General features: G+C 41.5%; 1 protein-coding gene across 3 annotated transcripts in view; it reads left to right on the forward strand.

Moving 5' to 3' along the window:
• Positions 1-21421, forward strand: part of LOC115105406 (glutamate receptor 1-like) — an 89433-nt gene that overhangs the window by 19609 nt on the left and 48403 nt on the right. For all 3 annotated transcript variants that reach the window (XM_029627411.2, XM_029627412.2, XM_065007275.1), the window contains one exon: positions 16331-16570. In XM_029627411.2, coding sequence (XP_029483271.1) covers positions 16331-16570 — 240 coding nt within the window. The remainder of the gene's footprint in view (positions 1-16330; positions 16571-21421) is intronic.

Here is a 21421-nt window from a genome sequence, read left to right on the forward strand (position 1 = left end):
TTTTTTTAGATTTGTATTTACTGTGTAAATTGTTCAAAATAGTCATTGTCCAAAGAGTCTCAGTGTAATTCCATTACAGGCAAAGTTATTGTGCCACCTTAAGCCCCTGGTCTGCTCCCATTGTTTGGGTATTCTATGCTTGTCAGTCTCAGACTACTGTCTCTCTATTGTGTGGCACACATCCATCAATGTGAGTGCATTGTTTGCCTCCTGCCTAAAGGTGTGGCTAGAATATGGAGGAATGAGTGACGTGACTATCTAATGTATTGTCTGATGCAGCCTCATCAATTTACATTGATTCTGAACAAAGTCACCATATTTCAAAAGAAAATGCAAAGCAATTGATCTTGGTAACTCTTGAGGCCTAAGGGAATTAATGTACAATATGTCTGGATAAAACAATTGGCATGTTGTCAAATTTTGAATGTGTGTGTGTGTTTTGTCACATGAATAGAACATCTGAACTAACAAGTGCAATCCTGTACACAATCAGTCCTTCTCAGTTTGACCATGACATGGGGCCTTGTATTTTTCTAAGTCAAGGTGTTTCCAATAGATGTGTAGGACTATGCATTTCAGCAGTAAGAGAGAGGCACAAATAAATTCAGGTCCCCACTGTTCAGTCCTGTCAGGACACCCACACTAGTAGCACGTCATCCTTGTGTCAGGCTGTCCGGTGTGTTCGTTTCATCCGTCAGAGAGTGCTTTTGGTCATCCTCCCAACACGTCAGCTCCTTCAGGGTGGTGACATGCATGCAGCCAGGCCAGACACCCCAGTCATGTCACTCAACCACAGCCCCACAGCAGCCTACATGGTGATAGCAGTGTTTATGTTAAACACACACAGAGAGCAGAAAGCCTCTCCCCCTTCTTCCCTGCAGTCTTTTCAACAAGAAGTCCTTCCTGGCTCTCGTTCTCCACACACTACCGCTGAAGGTTCTGAATCATGCAGCCAACACCTACATTTTTTGAGGCATTGTCTTTGAAGCAAGGACGAGCTGCAGGCCCTGTAGCAACTATTAGCAGGGTTCTGGGATCTTTAAAAATAAAGCGCTGTCACACTTGGGCATTGTCTTTTAGCTCGCTGTTGTGGAATAGGTTGGTTTTAGGGGGTTTCTATGTTGATTGTATGTGACATATCTCATTAGCTTGATAGAATTTGCCGACAGGAACAGACCCAAGGTCAGAGAGGACAGCTGGTCTCCTTGTGCAGGGTTGTTCAGATATACTGTCTGTTTTTTTCTGTCCACTCATATATGAGCTTTAAGTATTTGGTTGTATGGCCATATTTCAGACCGATTTTATGAAATGGCTTAGAACCCCTACACGACTTGGTCCGCATTAAGTGACATTATGTCTGTATCCTTCTTACACTGGGTGAATTAGTGTCACAGCAGTTGGGAGTGCCACTAGGGTGCATCACACAATTGACAGAGCTCATGTAGCTATATAGTCTGGTGCAGTCTGGCTCTACTGATAGTGGCTATGGCAGATATATTTTGGGAATCATAAAGCACCAAATCTCACTCAATAAACTCTGTAACAAGTGAACCTTTTTTGCACCAAAGCCAGCAGAACATGAGGGCAGATTGAAAGCCTTACAATTCACATTAAGAGCCTGAGTCTAGGCCTAAGAAGTGGATTGTATTGCGCTCTGGCTCTGATTCATGATGAGGCCTGGCTCCAGTTCCAGCATGATGCTCGTAAAAGTCAATATGTGTTATCACTGTTTGTCAACACAAAGTGCCTCAGCAATGATACGGCTGTGTAAGACAGTCCCAACTGGACGGCCAGTCTTTATTTGATCCTCTCTGTAGCAAGAGAGCAGGCTGCCAGAACAGAGAGCCCCAGCTGCCATCAGCTGATCTTCACTGGGGAGCCAGAGGATCAGAGAGGATCATTCACTTCTGGAGCGTTCTGCATTTCCCCAAAAACAACCCAGGAGAAACACCTGTTTTTCTCACTGCTTAATGCAGGCTGTGACATGAACTACCTCAATTGAGAACAGTCCAAGGTCATGCTCATGAATAGGAATGTGTTGTATAGTTTGTATGAAATACAATGCAGGGTAAATTATGACGAGATTAAAAGGTACATGGGGAAATGTACTGTGGTAAAAGGAGATAACAGAACTGTGGAGTCTTGTATTGCCTTTGTATCTCCTAAAGAGAAAGATGTGTATCTTGAAAGTAATAAAATATCCTTTGTCAGCTTCTGGTATCTTTGGCATTGGAGGAAAATATGGCCCTGGCTTTTACAAGGACAAATTCATCAGAAGTTGTGATTTAAATAGAAACAACATAACGTACACAGTAAAGCTAATCAAATCAGCACAATATAATCAGACAAACTAGCATAATTCATCATAAAAATAATAATTCATTCAAATCAGCATTACAAAAGTCATTCCAATTCTGATTCTTTTTTGGGCCAGTCTCCCCTAAAGGGGCAATCTGAATTTGAGACAATGACAATGCGTTCTCGTCGCCACTATTTCGGTAATAAGCTGAGGGATGGGGTTGGATGCATTGACCATTCACGATATAAAAATGATTGATAAAAAAAATACATGTTTTGAGGCTATACAGTGTTTGTTTACATTTACTTTGTTTACAAACATTGAAAGTAAAACAAGCTTATATTTTGTGTTCTGATGGGCTACGACAGTTTAACTTAACAGTTTAGCTCATGAGGCATTTGTAACTTATATTCTTCAAAAATCTATGGGTACCTACCAATAATTTAAGTCCATAAATTGATGTAGCAACTGCAGTTTGCCCATTTAAAAAGGTACTGTTTGGTTAGCATTGGTTTTCTTTCTCCAATGAACAGCCATGTCTACTTGAATGAAGGAAGCTGAGTTGCTAGCAGATGATATACATACATGAAAATGCTCTATATAGGCCATGTGTATACAGCACCGTTGCGGCAGTCCTTTATCATGTCGTTTTATGCCACCAGCTCTAGTCTTTTTAGATGGCTTTTGGCTCCAGGCTAACTCCCTACATGAGACTCATAATGAATAACAAGCAAACAATTGAAAGTGAAACCTGCAGAGAGATGCAACAATGAGTGACAGTGCAGAAATGATTGCGCTACACTATGGAAAGAAATTAAATATATACACAGACATGAATAAGATAAAAGGAACACCAGCTTAGAGAATCAATGCAAAGACAGCTGTCACAAACATCCCATCCCACACGCATTCTGTCTGTTCTTTAAAAGGTTCCCAGAATGTTTCATTAGGTTGTGGGAACAGTCTGGTGAGAACATTATGGGTTTCCAAAACACCACACCTGTTCAGTTGTGCTGACATTCAGTTTTTGTATCAGGGTGAACAAAACATTCCTTTTGATGTTGCTAGAATGTTTACAGAAAAGCCATTGAGTTCTTTAAAATGTTCCCAGAACATTGAATTAGGTTGTGGGAACAGTTTGGGTACATTACAAGAGAGGTTCCCAAAACACAAGATATGCTCAGTTGTGTTGAGGTTAGGTTGGGTTGCACAGGACATTCCTATAGTGTTGTAAGAATGTTGACAAAAACACCTGGTCTAAGTTATTTAAAGGTTCCCAGAATATTGTATTAAGTTATAGGAGTTGTCTGGGATGTTGCAAGAATATTCTTGTGATATACACAGTTTCCACCGAACATTCCCACAATATTGCACCATTTCCAAATACAGTAATTCTGTTTTTTATGACATTCATAACATATTTGTTTTAAGTTTAAAGTGGAGCTGACAGCATTTTAGCAACAAATATTATAAAAAGTATGTTCATATACACCCCTAGGAAGAATGACACTTCCAAAACAATGTTAACTTAGGACATTCCTATACAAATCTAAATACAAAAATGTATGTAACAACTGCAGATTGCCCCTTTAAAAATGTACTCTTTGGTTAGTATTGTTTTCTTTCTCCACTGAACAGCCATGTCTACTTGAATGAAGGCAGCTGAGTCGCTAGCAGATGATGTGCGTACATCAAAGCATTCTATACAGAACATGTGCTGAGTGGCGCAGCAGTCTAAGGCACTGCATCTCAGTGCAAGAGGTGTCACTACAGTCACTGGTTTGAATCCAAGCTGTATCACATCCGGCCATGATTGGGAGTCCCATAGGACGGCGCACAATTGGCCCAGCGTCGTCCGGGGTCGGCTGTCATTGTTAATAAGAATTTGTTCTTAACTCACTTGCTTAGTTAAATTAAAGGTTAAAATATAAATAAAATGTAGACATGGTCATTATCACGTTTTCATAAACTCTAAGAAATGTTTGGGAATTACGTATACTAACGCATGTGTGAAAATGTTATAGCAATATAGAGTGGGAAAGCGGCCGTGTATTTGGACAATTAATAGACGCTGCAGTAATTAAAAACGAATAAAAACATCAGTCTTGTCCAGGACCGGAGTGTACGCAGACCGGTGAAACATAGCCAAATCAAATCAAATTAAATGTATTTATATAGCCCTTCGTACATCAGCTGATATCTCAAAGTGCTGTACAGAAACCCAGCCTAAAACCCCAAAACAGCAAGCAATGCAGGTGTAGAAGCACGGTGGCTAGGAAAAACTCCCTAGAAAGGCCAAAACCTAGGAAGAAACCTAGAGAGGAACCAGGCTATGTGAGGTGGCCAGTCCTCTTCTGGCTGTGCCGGGTGGAGATTATAACAGAACATGGCCAAGATGTTCAAATGTTCATAAATGACCAGCATGGTCCAATAATAATAAGGCAGAACAGTTTAAACTGGAGCAGCAGCATGGCCGGGTGGACTGGGGACAGCAAGGAGTCATCATGTCAGGTAGTCCTGAGGCATGGTCCTAGGGCTCAGGTCCTCCGAGAGAGAGAAAGAAAGAGAGAAAGAGAGAATTAGAGAGAGCACTCTTAAATTCACACAGGACACCGAATAGGACAGGAGAAGTACTCCAGATATAACAAACTGACCCTAGCCCCCCGACACAAACTACTGCAGCATAAATACTGGAGGCTGAGACAGGAGGGGTCAGGAGACACTGTGGCCCCATCCGAGGACACCCCCGGACAGGGCCAAACAGGAAGGATATAACCCCACCCACTTTGCCAAAGCACAGCCCCCACACCACTAGAGGGATATCTTCAACCACCAACTTACCATCCTGAGACAAGGCCGAGTATAGCCCACAAAGATCTCCGCCACGGCACAACCCAAGGGGGGGCACCCACTCAAGTGACGCACCCCTCCTAGGGACGGTATGAAAGAGCCCCAGTAAGCCAGTGACTCAGCCCCTGTAACAGGGTTAGAGGCAGAGAATCCCAGTGGAAAGAGGGGAACCGGCCAGGCAGAGACAGCAAGGGCGGTTCGTTGCTCCAGAGCCTTTCCGTTCACCTTCCCACTCCTGGGCCAGACTACACTCAATCATATGACCCACTGAAGAGATGAGTCTTCAGTAAAGACTTAAAGGTTGAGACCGAGTTTGCGTCTCTTACATGGGTAGGCAGACCATTCCATAAAAATGGAGCTCTATAGGAGAAAGCCCTGCCTCCAGCTGTTTGCTTAGAAATTCTAGGGACAATTAGGAGGCCTGCGTCTTGTGACCGTAGGGTACGTGTAGGTATGTATGGCAGGACCAAATCAGAGAGATGGGTAGGAGAAAGCCCATGTAATGCTTTGTAGGTTAGCAGTAAAACCTTGAAATCAGCCCTTGCCTTGACAGGAAGCCAGTGTAGGGAGGCTAGCACTGGAGTAATATGATCAAATTTTTTGGTTCTAGTCAGGATTCTAGCAGCCGTATTTAGCACTAACTGAAGTTTATTTAGTGCTTTATCCGGGTAGCCGCAAAGTAGAGCATTGCAGTAGTCTAACCTAGAAGTGACAAATGCATGGATACATTTTTCTGCATCATTTTTGGACAGAAAGTGTCTGATTTTTGCAATGTTATGTAGATGGAAAAAAGCTGTCCTTGAAATGGTCTTGATATGTTCTTCAAAAGAGAGATCAGGGTCCAGAGTAACGCCAAGGTCCTTCACAGTTTTATTTGAGACAACTGTACAACCATTAAGATTAATTGTCAGATTCAACAGAAGATCTCTTTGTTTCTTGGGACCTAGAACAAGCATCTCTGTTTTGTCCGAGTTTAAAAGTAGAACGTTTGCAGCCATCCACTTCCTTATGTCTGAAACACATGCTTCTAGCGAGGGCAATTTTGGGGCTTCACCATGTTTCATTGAAATGCACAGCTGTGTGTCATCCGCATAGCAGTGAAAGTTAACATTATGTTTTCGAATGACATCCCCAAGAGGTAAAATATATAGTGAAAATAATAGTCCTAAAACGGAACCTTGAGGAACACCGAAATTTACAGTTGATTTGTCACAGGACAAACCATTCACAGAGACAAACTGATATCTTTCCGACAGATAAGATCTAAACCAGGCCAGAACTTGTCCGTGTAGACCAATTTGGGTTTCCAATCTCTCCAAAAGAATGTGGTGATCGATGGTTTCAAAATCAGCACTAAGGTCTAGGAGCACGAGGACAGATGCAGAGCCTTGGTCTGATGCCATTAAAAGGTCATTTACCACCTTCACAAGTGCAGTCTCAGTGCTATGATGGGGTCTAAAACCAGACTGAAGCATTTTGTATACATTGTTTGTCTTCAGGAAGGCAGGTACTGCACGGTACTGTCTTTCCAAGCTAGTCGGAAGACTTCCAGTTTGGTGTGGCGCCATTTCCATTCCAATTTTCTGGAAGCTTGCTTCAGAGTTCGGGTATTTTCTGTGTACCAGGGAGCTAGTTTCTTATGAGAAATGTTTTTAGTTTTTAGGGGTGCAACTGCATCTAGGGTATTGCGCAAGGTTAAATTGAGTTCCTCAGTTAGGTGGTTAACTGATTTTTGTCCTATGGCGTCCTTGGGTAGACAGAGGGAATCTGGAAGGACATCAAGGAATCTTTGTGTTGTCTGTGAATTTATAGCACGACTTTTGATGTTCCTTGGTTGGGGTCTGAGCAGATTATTTGTTGCAATTGCAAACGTAATAAAATGGTGGTCCGATAGTCCAGGATTATGAAGAAAAACATTAAGATCCACAACATTTATTCCATGGGACAAAACTAGGTCCAGAGCTACTGTAGGCCTTTATGCAAACAAGCCATTGCCACACAGGCCTGCCATCATTCACTTTGAACTGGACTGTGTGTTTACAGGCAGTTGCAACAGTGCGACTTTAAAAAGTTTGGACACACCTACTCATTCAAGGGTTTTTCTTTATTTGTACTATTTTCTACATTGTAGAATACTAATGATGAAATAACACATATGGAATCATGTAGTAACCAAAAGAAAGTGTTGAAACTAATCAAAATATAATGTATATATTTCAGATTCTTCAAAGTAGCCACCCTTTACCTTGATGACAGCTTTGTACACTCTTAGGCTCCGTGTTTTTATTATTATACATAAATAGAAACTCTAGCCTATTAGCCACATTATGACTGACTTGTGATCACTGCCCTTGTTAGTTTGATTGTATTAACATTCCTAGCCTTAGTTACATTTGTCCCTTTTTTGTCCAGAATATGGAGTCATTGAAACTGAAACAGTGCATCCCAAATGGAGGCGGCAAACAATGTAGCCTGCCAGAGGCCAAGAAATGTATTGATGAATTATATTAATCATGCATGGAACTGCCTCCATCTATGTTGAGTCAAATATACTGCATATATTTTTAACATTTCTTATAAAGTTGGTTTTGTAGTAAAAACTGGGAATTTGATATTTTTGACTGATAATATGATTGTCTGTTTCAAATCTGCAAAGTAGTTAAAACGCTGTCAATTCCACTTGAATTTTAAAAACTTTAGGTTCACCTGTTACTTTGTGTGCTAAACGTGAAATGTTTTTTTGCAACGGGAAGTAATAGTTGTACATTTCGATTGGGAAATGCTTAATGGTTGTGTTTTTGTTTGGGACCTACTGGCTTATTATGTCCGAGTTCATTGACTACTTATCCTTTAACATAATGCTGTGTGTGACCGCTGTCTTCCCATCTGCCCTATGCAGTGGTGTAGTGGAGCCTAGAGAAGTGGATATACTGTACTCTAATTTTGCCAAGAAGTTCCCAAATGGCCCGCCCAGCGAAGGAAAGGCACCGTGTGTGAAAAATGTTTTACGAAGTTTTCCTATAGATTTTTGAGATTTTCAATCTCAAAAATCATACTTTTTTTAATAGACAAAAAATACAAAAATGTGATGGTCTAAGTCCACAACAATGCTTAAACCACATCAATCTGATTGGGTGGGCCTGTCAGGGCCTGGCTCCCCAGTGGGTGGGTCTCTGTCAACCCAGGCCCATACATGTCTACACCCCTGATTCATTGTGCATCACAAATAGCCTACTAACCACCACTTCAGAATACACTTTTTCAATGACTGGCTTGCATACCCATTGTTGCCTTTACATGCATGCGTAGCGTCCGCCTGGATGTTGATTTTGTCCATCCACACCAGACACGATCAGGACATACAGGATGAAATATCAAAATGAACTCTGAATCAACTATATTAATTTGGGGACAGGTCAAAAATAATTAAACATTCATGGCAATTTAGCTAGCTAATTTTCTGTTTGCTAGCTAATTTTTCCTGAAATACAAACATTGGGTTGTTATTTTACCTGAAATGCTCTCTCTCTGAAATGGTCCTCTGACAATTAATCCACAGATAGAAGGGTAAACCGAGTTCATTTCTAGTAATCTCTTCTTCTTCTTTTTCTTCTTCAAATGGCAGTTGACAACCAACTTTAAGGTGCATTACCACCACCAACTACACTGTAACGTGGACCTCAGTTCATCTTTCAATCACCCACGTGAGAATATGTTCCTGAAAACCAATGAGGAGATGGGAGAGGCGGGACTTGCAGCACGTCAAGAGTCACAAATAGAACCAAGTTTTATTTTTGTGCCTGGCTACGCAGACGTTCGTTGACACGCGCAAGCAGTTTGGATGCAATGATTGAATAACATTATTGTGTACATTTATTTTGCAACGCTCACTCACGTAATGCGAACAGTGTGGTCAGCATTTACTTGAAGTTGAAACCTCTTTCCTACCTGGGTATATGGGTATACGGCATATATCTGATTATAAACTGGGTGGTTAGAGCCCTGAATACTGATTGGCTGACAGCAGTGGTATATCAGAACGTATACCATAGGTATGATAAAACATTTATTTTTACTGCTCTAATTAGTTTAGTAACCAATTCATAATAACAATAAGGCACTTCGGGGGGTTGTCGTATAAGGCTAATATACCACGGCTAAACGCTCTATGCGTCGTGCCTAAGAACAGCCCTTAGCTGTGGTATATTGGCATATACCACACACCCTCGTGCTTTATTGCTTAAGTGTAGCCTCCTCTCCACCACTGGCCCTTTGTGTTTTACAAAAAGTGCACTCTCATACATGAGTTCGCTGGTATTACAGTTGCTGTCCTTTCAGAATCTGTTACACACTGAAGGCCTATAGGTTCACCACTGCGCAAACATGTCTATAATAGATATAAAGGCTGTTAAGATATATAAAAAAAGAAAGTATATATTTGGCCTGGTCTCCGCTCGTATCGGGAGGAAATTACAAGTCCTCACTGTCCGAGACCGAGTACAAATGTATCCACCGAGACATTCAATATGAGGCCTAGAGACAGAGACGAGTACTAAAACACTGGTACAAGGAGAGCTAACATTAATATGCATGTCAATCTGTCCTGGCTCAAAGTAGAGGAGAGATTAACTTCATCACTTCTTGTATTTGTGAGAAGTTTTGACATGTTGAATGCACTGAGCTGTCTGTAAAAACTACTAGCATAGAGCTCAGACACCCCTGTATACCCCACAAGACATGCCACCAGAGGTCCCTTCACTGTCCCCAAGTCCAGAACAGACTATGGGAGGTGCACAGTACTACATAGAGCCATGACTACATGGAACTCTATTCCACATCAGGTACTGTAACTCTTGCAAGCAGAAAAATGAGATTGAAAAACCAGATACAAAATACACCTTATGGAACAGCAGGGACTGTGAGGAGACACACACATACACATGATAACATATGCACTATACACACACACTACACATGGATGTTGTGTTGTATATATGATGTAGTAGAGTAGTGTAGATAACAAATACAAATGCAAATACCCCCAAGCCATAAGATTGCTAAAATAGTCCGGGTAGCTATTTGGTTAACTATCTGCTTTGACCCTTGACCTAACCCTTTTTGACTCGATGCACCAACACTGACACTCCAACACATACACACCTACTGTCTAGTATCTATCCTGTCGCCTATTCACTTCTCTCCTATGTACACATTTACATGTTGTAGTTAAACCTTATTTTACCAGGTAAGTTGACTGAGAACACATTCTCATTTACGGCAACAACCTGGGGAATAGTTACAGTGGAGAGGAATGAGCCAATTTGGAAGCTGGGGATGATTAGGTGGAAATGATGGTATGAGAGCCAGATTGGGAATTTAGCCAGGACACCGGGGTTAACACCCCTACTCTTACGATAAGTGCCATGGCATTTTTAGTGACCACAGAGTCAGGACACCCATTTAATTTCCTATCCAAAAGACAGCACTCTATACAGGATAATGTCCCCAATCACTGCCCAGGGGAATTGAGATATATATGTGTTTAGACCAGAGGAAAGAGTGCCTCGTACAGGCTCTCCAACACCACTTCCAGCAGCATCTGGTCTCCCATCCAGGACTAACCTTGCTTATCTCCAGAGGTAAGCAGGCAGTGGGATGCAGGGTGTTATGCTGCTGTAACCCTGCACACAAACTCGGTACTGGAACAAACAACAAAAATCTCTGAAACTGGAAACACTTATCTCCCTCACTAGCTTTAAGCACCAACTGTCAGAGCAGCTCACAGATTACTGCACCTGTACATAGCCCACCTATAATTTAGCCCAAACAACTACCTCTTTCCCTACTGTATTTAATTATTTATTTTGCTCCTTTGCACCCCATTATTTTTATTTCTACTTTGCACATTCTTCCACTGCAAATCTACCATTCCAGTGTTTTACTTGCTATATTGTATTTACTTTGCCACCATGGCCTTTTTTTTTTTTGCCTTTACCTCCCTTATCTCACCTCGTTTGCTCACATCGTATATAGACTTGTTTATACTGTATGTTTGTTTTACTCCATGTGTAACTCTGTGTCGTTGTATGTGTCGAACTGCTTTGCTTTATCTTGGCCAGGTCGCAATTGTAAATGAGAACTTGTTCTCAACTTGCCTACCTGGTTAAATAAAAGGTGAAATAAAAAAAAATATATATATAAAAAAAACTGGTACCCCATGTATTTAGCCAAGCTATCATTGCTCATTGTGTATTTATTCCTCGTGTTACTGTTTTTCTGTTATTATTGAATTGTTTTATTGTATTCTGCATTGTTGGGAAGGACCCATAAGTAAGCATTTCACTGTTAGTTTACACCTGTTGTTTACGAAGCATGTGACAAACATTTGACTGAAAATAAGATCCAAAAGACTCTACATGAGAAAGTATATCAATAACATCCATATTTATGGTCTTGCAAACAGAAGTCATCATATTGTCAACGCTATGTTAGAGCAAGTCATATAGCAAGCTATAGTTTGCTAACTAAACTAGCTAGCTTATTGTCTTTGAGAAGGCCTGTTACTTATCCACTGCTAGCTAGGAGTACAATTAATGTTCAACTTTTTATTTTTTTTATTTTTTTTATTTCACCTTTATTTAACAAGGTAGGCCAGTTGAGAGCAAGTTCTCATTTACAACAACAACCTGGCCAAGATAAAGCAAAGCAGTGCGACTCAAACAACAGTTACACATGGGATAAACAATCATACAGTCAATAACATAATAGAAACATCTGTATACAGTGGGTGCAAATTAACTAAGGAAGTAAGGCGACGAAGTAATTACAATATAGCAAATTACACTGGAGTGATAGATGTGCAAGTAGAAATACTGGCGTGCAAAAGAGCAGAAAAACAAAACCAAATATTGGGATGAGGTAGATAGTTGGTTGGTTGGATGGGCTATTTACAGATGGGCTGTGTACAGCTGCAGCAAATCGGTAAGCTGCTCTGCCAGCTGACGCTTAAAGTTAGTGAGGGAGATGTTTGGCTGCATGAGTGAAGGGGGCTTTGTTGCGAAATAGGAAGCCGATTCTAGATTTATCTTCGGATTGGAGATGCTTAATAAGGAGAGTTTACAGTCTAGCCAGACACCTGGGTATTTATAGTTGTCCACATATTCTAAGTCGGAACCGTCCATAGTAGTGATGCTAGTTGGGCGGGCAGCGATCGGTTGAAGAGCATGCATCTTGTTTTACTAGCATTTAAGAGCAGTTGGAGGCCACGGAAGGAGTGTTGTATGGCGTTGAAGCTTGTTTGGAGGTTTGTTAAAACAGTGTCCAAAGAAGGGCCAGATGTATACAGAATGGTGTCCTCTGCATAGAGTTGGATCAAAGAATCACCCGCAGGAAGAGCGACATCATTGATATACAGAGAAAAGAGTCAGCCCGAGAATTGAACCCTGTGGCACCTCCATAGAGAATGCCAGAGGTCCGGATAGCAGGCCCTACGATTTAACACACTGAACTCTATCTGAGAAGTAGTTAGTGAATCAGGCGAGGCAGTCATTAGAGAAACCAAGGCTGTTGAGTCTGCTGATAAGAATACGGTGATTGACAGAGTTGAAAGCCTTGGCCAGGTCGATGTAGGCGACTGCACAGTATTGTCTTTTATCAATAGCAAGGACTCGTTTGATATCAAATGATGCAATTATGCAAATTATGCAACAGGTTCTTGGTTCTGATCAAGAACCTGATGGTCACTCTGACAGAGCTCCTCTGTGGAGAACCTTCCATAAGGACGCCCATCGCTACAGCACTCCACCAATCAGGCCTTTATGGTATAGTGGCCAGACAGAAGACACTCATCAGTAAAAGGCACATGACAGCCCTCTTGGAGTTTGCCAAAAGGCACCTAAGGAACTCTCAGACCATGAGAAACAAGATTATCTTGCCTGATGAAACCAATATTGAACTCTTTGGCCTGAATGCCAAGTGTCATGTCTGGAGGAAACCTGGCAAAATCCCTACAGTGAAGCATGGTGGTGGCAGCATCATGCTGTGGGGATGTTTTTCATCTTGAGGGACAGGGAGACTAGTCAGGATCGTGGGAAAGATGAACAGAGATCCTTGTTGAAAACCTTCCCCAGAGCGCCCAGGACCTCAGACTGGGGGCGAAGGTTCACCTTCCAACAGGACAATATCCCTAAGCAAACAGACAAGACAATGCAGGAGAGGTTTCGGGACAAGCCTCTGAATGTCCTTAAGTGGCCCAGTCAGAGCCCGGACTTGAACCCGATCGAACATCTCTGGAGAGACCTGAAAAAATAGCTGTGCAGCGACGCTCCCCATCCAACCCAACAGAGCTTGAGGATCTGCAGAGAAGAATGGGAGAAACTCCCCAAATACAAGTGTACCAAACTTGTAGCATCATACCCAAGATGACTTGAGTAATATGTACTGAGCAAAGGGTCTGAATACTTATGTAAATGTTATATTTCAGTTTTTATTTTTAATACATATGCCCAAATTTCTAAAAAACAGTTTTTGCTTTGTTATTATGGGGTAGCTAGATTGCGGAGGGAAACAACAATATAATCAATTTTAGAATAAGGCTGTAAAGTAATTGTGGAAAAAGTCAACGGGTCTGAATACATTCCAAATGCGCTGTATATTTATTATGTGTATGTGATGTGAACTTCCATGAGGGCGACCAATGACGACACTCGATCTGCCACATTTTCTTGTCTACCAAACATAGCTAGCTGGTAAATCAAGCTCTTGGCGAACTTCAGTCGGGAGTAGAGAAAATATGTCTTCACTCCTGAGAAAAGCCTTCAATGCTGTTATTTTCTTTTCTTTCAATTAAGTTATGCCCTCCAGTTCTGATATAACTGCTGCTATACCAGCATCAACACCAACCTCCTCAAAAGCAGACAGTTTTGTTATGATTTGACTTCTGCAAACCACAGATGATCAGAGGATGCCGATTGGTCTGGCCATACAGTGGATGGAAGGGAGGGGCTCAAATAGTTTGAATCTGGTCGTGGCCAGACTATATTTGTAGCAAAACAGAATGTAAGCCTGTGAGATCAGGATGATCTATGAGTTCGCGCTCGCCCAGTGCTGGGCGATCTTTTTTACATTTGTAAATGTATATATGGACGTTCTACGACCTTTTCAAATCAATGTCTATTTCTAATGACCAGCTTGGATATTAGTTAGTGCACATAAAGATTCATCTCTATATTCTGACAGTAACTATAGTCTAATTGTCAACCCAAAATGAATGATAATCACTGGATTAAAGTTGCCCATTAAAATATCTTGAATCATGCATTCCTGCTTGGAGCTGTTAGAGGAAACTATGTATTTATTGAATACCCCAGTAGGCTATGTATCATACTTCTTGATAAAGCACTATGAATGACTTCACAAGATGATTACTCATGATTTTGGGTCCGACAAAATCATGGGCTGGTCCCACAAACTGTAAAAGTTAATGGCACCAGTGATACCAGGGGAAAATGTTAGTCGGGAGCCCTGTAATATTAATTAAAACTTATGGTAGGAAAACACATGACAGGCACTAATTTGCAATTGATCTTAATTAAGTCATTAGCTTGGCTTTAATAACATAAAGGCATTAAGACAGACAGAGAACAAGAAGAAGCACATAATGACAGCAGAGAAGATGCTGAGACGGATAGACAGCACAACAGGGAGGCAAACAAAATGGCTAGAGCAGAGGCGCAGGTATAGTATTGAGCTGTATCTCCAGTGGTGTTTTAACACATCGTATTTGTTTTAAACATGAGCTGGTTAAAATGTTTCAGTCATGTTTCAGTCACTTTTGTGTTTTGGAACTCTAGTCATATCCCCACAATGTTCCCAAACCCCAAGGAAACATTCTGAGAACCTTTACATATCAGACAAAATGTGTTCTGAGAATGTTCTTGTAACATCAGGTGAATGTTTTTTGCAGCCTAAAAGAAAGATTGTATAATCATTCACACAACAGGACAGTTTTGGGGTTTTGGGAACATATCTTTTGTGATGTCCCCACAATGTACCCAACCCGACTGTTCCCACAACCTAATGAAACATTCTGTGAAAGAACAGACAAAATGTGTTCTGGCAAATGTTTCATACAAACATGGTTTAATCAACAGAACAACTGGACAGTTTTTGTGTTACGAAAACATTTGCCACAACCTTGACGAATGTTCTGGGAACTTTCCAAATCAAATTTTGGTTTGCTGGGAAAACATTACAGGTACATTGTGTTATCACCTGGAAACCTAATGAGAACATTTTGGGAATGTTCTATGGTGGTTGGTACAGATGTTGTGCACAACATTTTAGTGAATGCTAGGAGAACATTCCAAGGATATTTCATTTAAAATAATTAAATAACATTTTTATTTATCAAAAGCATTATCATCCCAATAGATAAAACCCTAAATAGAATTTAATGGGAATCTTAGCTAATGTTCTGGAAATGTTCCCTGTTTGCTGGGATAATACTATGTTGCATTCCTGATATGATGTTCTCATACAAGTGGGACTGTTTCCTCGACAGAGGAGAGAAACATTTTATGTTTTATAGTAATTTCCTCCAAGTCTACAAATTTCGCCATGAATAGTAAAGAAAATGTTTGCTTTAAAGCAAGTTTGCTGCAATTCAAAAAAATTGCCATTGGGCAGAGAGAAGATTTAGAAATTTCATAAGTAATTTAATGCAATTCTACTGATCCATAGGGTGGAGAGAAATGTTTGCAGTTTTTAACATGATATCCGAGAGTGGGGGCCACCCGGGTCGGTAATTCAACCATGATCACTACACGCTTAGAAAGCTGGCTAGACTAATTAACCAATCACATTTATTTATTTTTTGCTGACACGGGCTAATTGAGTGACTATCAGTGACTGACATACGAGAAAAATTGCTGATGCACAAACAAATTTCGAATTTGCACTTTGTGTATACAGTAAGTTGAGACCTCGACTGAGTTCCTTTAAAGAAAATGTATCCCCGGGCCTACTTAAGGCGGTCCCGTCTCTGTTCTAGGGGAGTTAACATGTATGCCTTCACCCATTCTAATGTCTCACCGATTTCCTGTCTGTTCAGTCTTTTGTATGAATAAACATAGCAATCAGATGTGATCACCTTTCCCATTCTTTCTTTTCTCCTCTCCACAGTTTGTTCACAGTTTTCCAAAGGAGTCTACGCCATCATCGGACTGTATGACAGGAAGACCATGAACATGCTCATGTCATTCTGTGGGGCTCTCCACGTCTGCTTTGTGACACCCAGTTTCCCCATAGAAACCAACAACCAGTTTGTGATCCAGCTGAGACCGGAACTCCAGGAGCCCCTCATTGCCCTGATCCAACACTACAAATGGACCAAGTTCGTTTACATGTACAGCTCACATTCAGGTACTGCTCATCATTCGGTCATTTTTGTTTTGTGGAACCTCTTGAGAAAGTCAAACTGTACACTAGGCAAAAAGAGATGCATACTTTCACAATATACAGATAAAGCAGTTGATCAATGTTAAGCTCAAGCGTCTCTGCAATTGCTATTATTCTGGATACGTTATATTATTGAAGTATTTGTGGATATATTGTTGATATTTGCTAGGTGTATTCTCTCTCAGTTCAGAGTGGCATTAATTGAAATGGTTTGGAATATTGTACAGTCAGACTCGTCCAATTAAAGTTTGCTGTACTGTTTCCCCTCTGACTACTGAGTGTTGCCATGCTGTATATGGTATGTGATATTGTTTTACAACATCTGTGGATGTATTTGTGTTTGTTAAATGCGTTGTTTGGTATTCTGCCAGAAGCTCCTCTAGATGTGTAAGCTGTACTCTGTAAACTGTACGTCCTCAATGCACATTTTGTGCTTGGATGGGCATATTTAACTGCGATGGTCTCCTATGGGAACTGAGCCCCTGGTGCGTGTTCCTCTTCAATTTGCAGCCACTCAACTGTAACCTTCACTCAACTTCAGTGCCATCAGAAACAGATGCAGCTAGTAGGAGATGTGAACTGCTTAATGATGCAGAGTCTGGTTGATGCAGTGGATGTGCCCAGGACATGTAGACCTAAGTGTCTGAACCGTAGATGAACAAATATAATTACATAATGTGTACTTGCTTGCTTGTTTTTTAACATGTACAGTCTGTGATCTGCACATAAGTGGTTCTTTGACAATGGATCGTTTTTTGTTGTTGTATATTTCCGGTGAGATCCATGCAGCGGGACAAATGCTCCATCGATTTGTTTATCTAGCCGTAGCGCTTTAGTCTTGGACAAGGAACTCGAGGTTGTCGACTTCTTCATGACACATCCGAGTGACACACCCCCCTCACCGCCATTGATTCAAGCCCTGTTGCCTGGATACTGCACTGCACAGTCAGTGGTTATTTAAGCCTTTTAGGGAACTTCACTCCAATGTTTATGTCTGTGACTATGTGTCTGTGTAATGTGTGTGTGTGTGTGTGCGCTGAGGCCTACATTACATATGTACTCTTCAGGATATAACCAGAGATGAATCACTCCTACATTACTCTAACACTAAAGCCAGAGCTCAGGCCTCGAGAAGCCACACTGCCCTGCTCCGTAGTGTGACGCCTCAAGGCTAGACTCCAGAGAACAGTTTTGTAACCATACGGCAAGACATGATTCCCCGTAGTCTGGTGGGTAGGACCATTGGGCCAGTAACTGAAAGGTTGCTGGATAAAATCCCTGAGCTGACAAGGTAAAAATCTGTAGTTCAGCCCCTGAGCAAGGCAGTTAAACCCCAACAACTGCTCTCCGCATGCAGATGATGTAAGTGTAAGGCAGCTCTGATTCAGAGGGGTTAAATGTGGAAGATGCATTCCGTTGTACAACTGACTAGGTATCCCACTTTCCCTTAAGTGTTACATTACGGTATGATTGCTAGGGCTGGAACGATAGCAGTTTCACAATATTTTTTTCCCCCATGACTAAACTTCAAACATGAAGCAGACCTAACCTCTTTGGTCCTTTAAAAACCTTCTGAATGTAAAATATTGTGTGTTATAGATTGGAAAATAAATACATGTGACTCTGGATGACAACAACGTCCTGATGTTTGTTTACAACATTAGGGCTGCATTTCTAAATAAGTTAAATTCCTTGCCTAGATACTAACTAGTATCACGATACTGGTATCGTCGTGGCCCTAATGATTGCCCTCACAGACTACAAGAGGACTGTAAAAGGTTTAACTTGTTTTTTACTTTTTGTGTTGTATGGTATCTTTTGTTTTCCGCGACTCTTTATAATTGTAATCCAGTTTTCTGGCTCCTCCTTGCTAGTTTACACATATGTTTGCAATAGTGAAAAGGAAGACAACGCTATTGTTTCGCAACAAAGGCTCAGCCTCTTAACATAGACAGGGTCTATATTATAAAGACCAAAATCCGCACTGTATATCGGGGTTAAAAAATCTACACTACACAAATAGAGACAGTGCAGAAATTGAATTTGGGTTTGTGCGACATTTTAGAGGAGCTGTGATGGGCAGGTCAGTGAAAGCAGCAGAGAAAGGGACCGATAGGAGCCCAGGCTGCTTTCTTTGCCAATCCCAACACTGATCTCTACCGTTTCACTGCTGCAGTGGTGTGACGCGTTGCTAGCGCTAGACAGATAGAGGGAGCACAGCGTTTGTCTCCCTAGTTTATCTGCAGGTTAGTGCTGCTCAGTGGACGATAAAGCTGGTTTGCTCTCCGGTGTGAGTCAATTTCACAGCTGCTGAGACGAGCTCTATGTGCCTGTACAGAGACGACAGGAAGTGTATTGCAAGGCGAGCAGAGGCAGTTTAAAAATATGATTCGACATAGTGTTTTAATTCACATTAATTGCATGTAAACCTCACTGTTACTTCTGACAACCTACTTTTGTCATCTGTTGCGTAATCCATGTCGCAACTAAAATGAGAAAAACGTCACTTTCTGTTTCTGTATATGACAGAAAATAACAGACTTAGATAACCATTCAATCTCTCTCAGAGCATGAAATATTTTGTTTTTACTGCTAGTGAATGCAAAGGCTAAATTATTATACATAGCACACATCACTAGGAGATTTTCCTTGTCAGGTCACATGGTCAGGAAAAGTCTTAGCCCTGTGATTCACGAATGCATGATGTAATTGCTCTATCTGCATACAAATTAAAAGCTGTGACTAATTGTATGAGTGCATTACTACATCGACTGCAGTGATAGCTTGATATAGAAAGGCAGCAGCTTGCTGTGGTTCCAAATGTATGATCTCCATTTGGGTGTACTTGGGTATTTTTGGTAAATGATATGCATTGTTAATGTTTATGCAAATCATATGCGGTGTAGAAAGAGATCTATATTTAATTTTTTCTCTACTCAGACCTACATGTCATCTTATGCTCTTCCTTCTGAACAAAGCTGTTCTTTTAGAGAGAATTCTGAGGACTTTGGTACTGAGGTCGCCCACTGGTTGATTCAGACAACATATACTACTATAAACAGAGGGCCAGAGAAAAACAACAACAATCTCTCCCACATCACAACTAAAGAAATCATCTCCCACTTTGTTCATGCCAAGGAGGATTTGTTGGGCTACCTTAATCAACATCATCTGCACCCAGGGAGCAATTGTTAGGGGTTAACTGCCTTGCTCAAGACAGTTATGTTTTGAGGGAATACGGAATGGAGGATCGCACAGAACTTTTGGAAGAGTTAGAGAAGGAAAGTGAACGTGAAGAGATTGAGGACAAATGAATTGTGGGGGCGGTACAGTGATGACTGCTGAGAAGGAGCTGAGTGTAGAGGGAAGCGGTGTGGTGAGGAAGGTTGGTGCCAAGTGCAAAAAGAGGCATACAGGTTCTAGTTTCTCAGAGATGGAACCTGCCGAAAGTATGGATGTAGTACGTGCGGTGAGGACCGCCGAGGTCGGGCCTCGTCCCGAGGATGAAAAGGATAATTCTGGCTCAGTGGGAGTGAGATTTGTAGCGAGAATCGATCCTTGCATTTTGGCTGATCCATATGTGGTGTAAGGAACTTTTGAGTTGGTGAGAGTAACTCGGAGTGGAATAGTGATGATTTATTGTGTTTCTTCAGTCCAGAGGGAGAGGGTGCTACGGATCACGTGATTAGGGACAAGAAATGTGACTTTCTTTGCTCTCCGGAGCAGGGCGCCTTTGAAAGAAGTGATAACAGAGGTGGCATTGAGTGTTGAGGAGGAATAGAAATGTAATATTGCCGGTGTCTGTGATGCCCGCCATTTGGTGCGATGCAGACCCCCGGTGGAGAGCGTGGGGAAACAAAGAAGGGATTGTCTGTCCTGCTGTGTTTTGATGTAGAGTCTTTGCCTGACAAGGACAAGTTAGGAAGTGTAAGTTATCCCTTGAGAGCTTTTGTTTTGAAATACTACAATGTTTAAGGTGTCATGTTTATGTGCATGTTGCAGCAGTGTGTAGAAGAGAGATTCCTAGATATGAAAAGTGTGCAGGAGGGCATGAGATGAAGGAATGTGTGGTATCGGTGAAGAAAGTTGTGAGGGTGCCAATGGGGCTGGAGACCCGAGGTGTCCAATGAGAGAAAGGCAGGTTGAGGTTGCCAGGGTTAGAGTAGTAGAGAAAGTGTTGTATGCCGAAGCAGTGAAGAGTGTGGTAGAGGAAGATGGTTGCAAGGTGAAGGATACTGAAAGGATTCCTGTGAGTAGACAGAGAGCGATGGGAAGAGTATGTGCTTCAGTAAGGTGGGCTCTTTAGCATTCATAGCCATGCTTGTCAATTGTACTGCATAAATGGATCAGAAGTCACAGAAAATAGAGGTTGTGGTGGCACCAGCTGAGAAGTACTTAGGATTACGAGGATTTACTACAAAACAGTTGCAGGGGGTGTTGAGTGGTAAAAGGAAATGGGCATACCTAGTCAGTTGTACAACTGAATGCATTCAACTGAAATGTGTCTTCCGCATTTAACCAAACCCCTCGGAATCGACATCGGCACCCGGGTTAACGGCCTTTCTCAGGGGCAGAAAGACAGAGTTCGGGAGTGTTCTGTCCTCTCAGAACGTTGGTCTGGAGGAGGATTAGATAGGGTTAAATAGTGGAATGGGGTGGTGTTTTTTTGTTGTTGAGAGGGCTAATAATTTTATATTACCATAAGAAGAATTTAATGTAGGTAGGTCAAACACCAGTACAGTAGGTGGAGGTGAAGGCACCTAAAAGTTGAATGCGATACTCCAACCAAATCCTAAATGTGGCGGCTTGCCTTTT

The sequence above is a fragment of the Oncorhynchus nerka genome, linkage group LG22 (assembly GCF_034236695.1).
Source record: "Oncorhynchus nerka isolate Pitt River linkage group LG22, Oner_Uvic_2.0, whole genome shotgun sequence".
Taxonomy (NCBI): Eukaryota; Metazoa; Chordata; class Actinopteri; order Salmoniformes; family Salmonidae; genus Oncorhynchus; species Oncorhynchus nerka.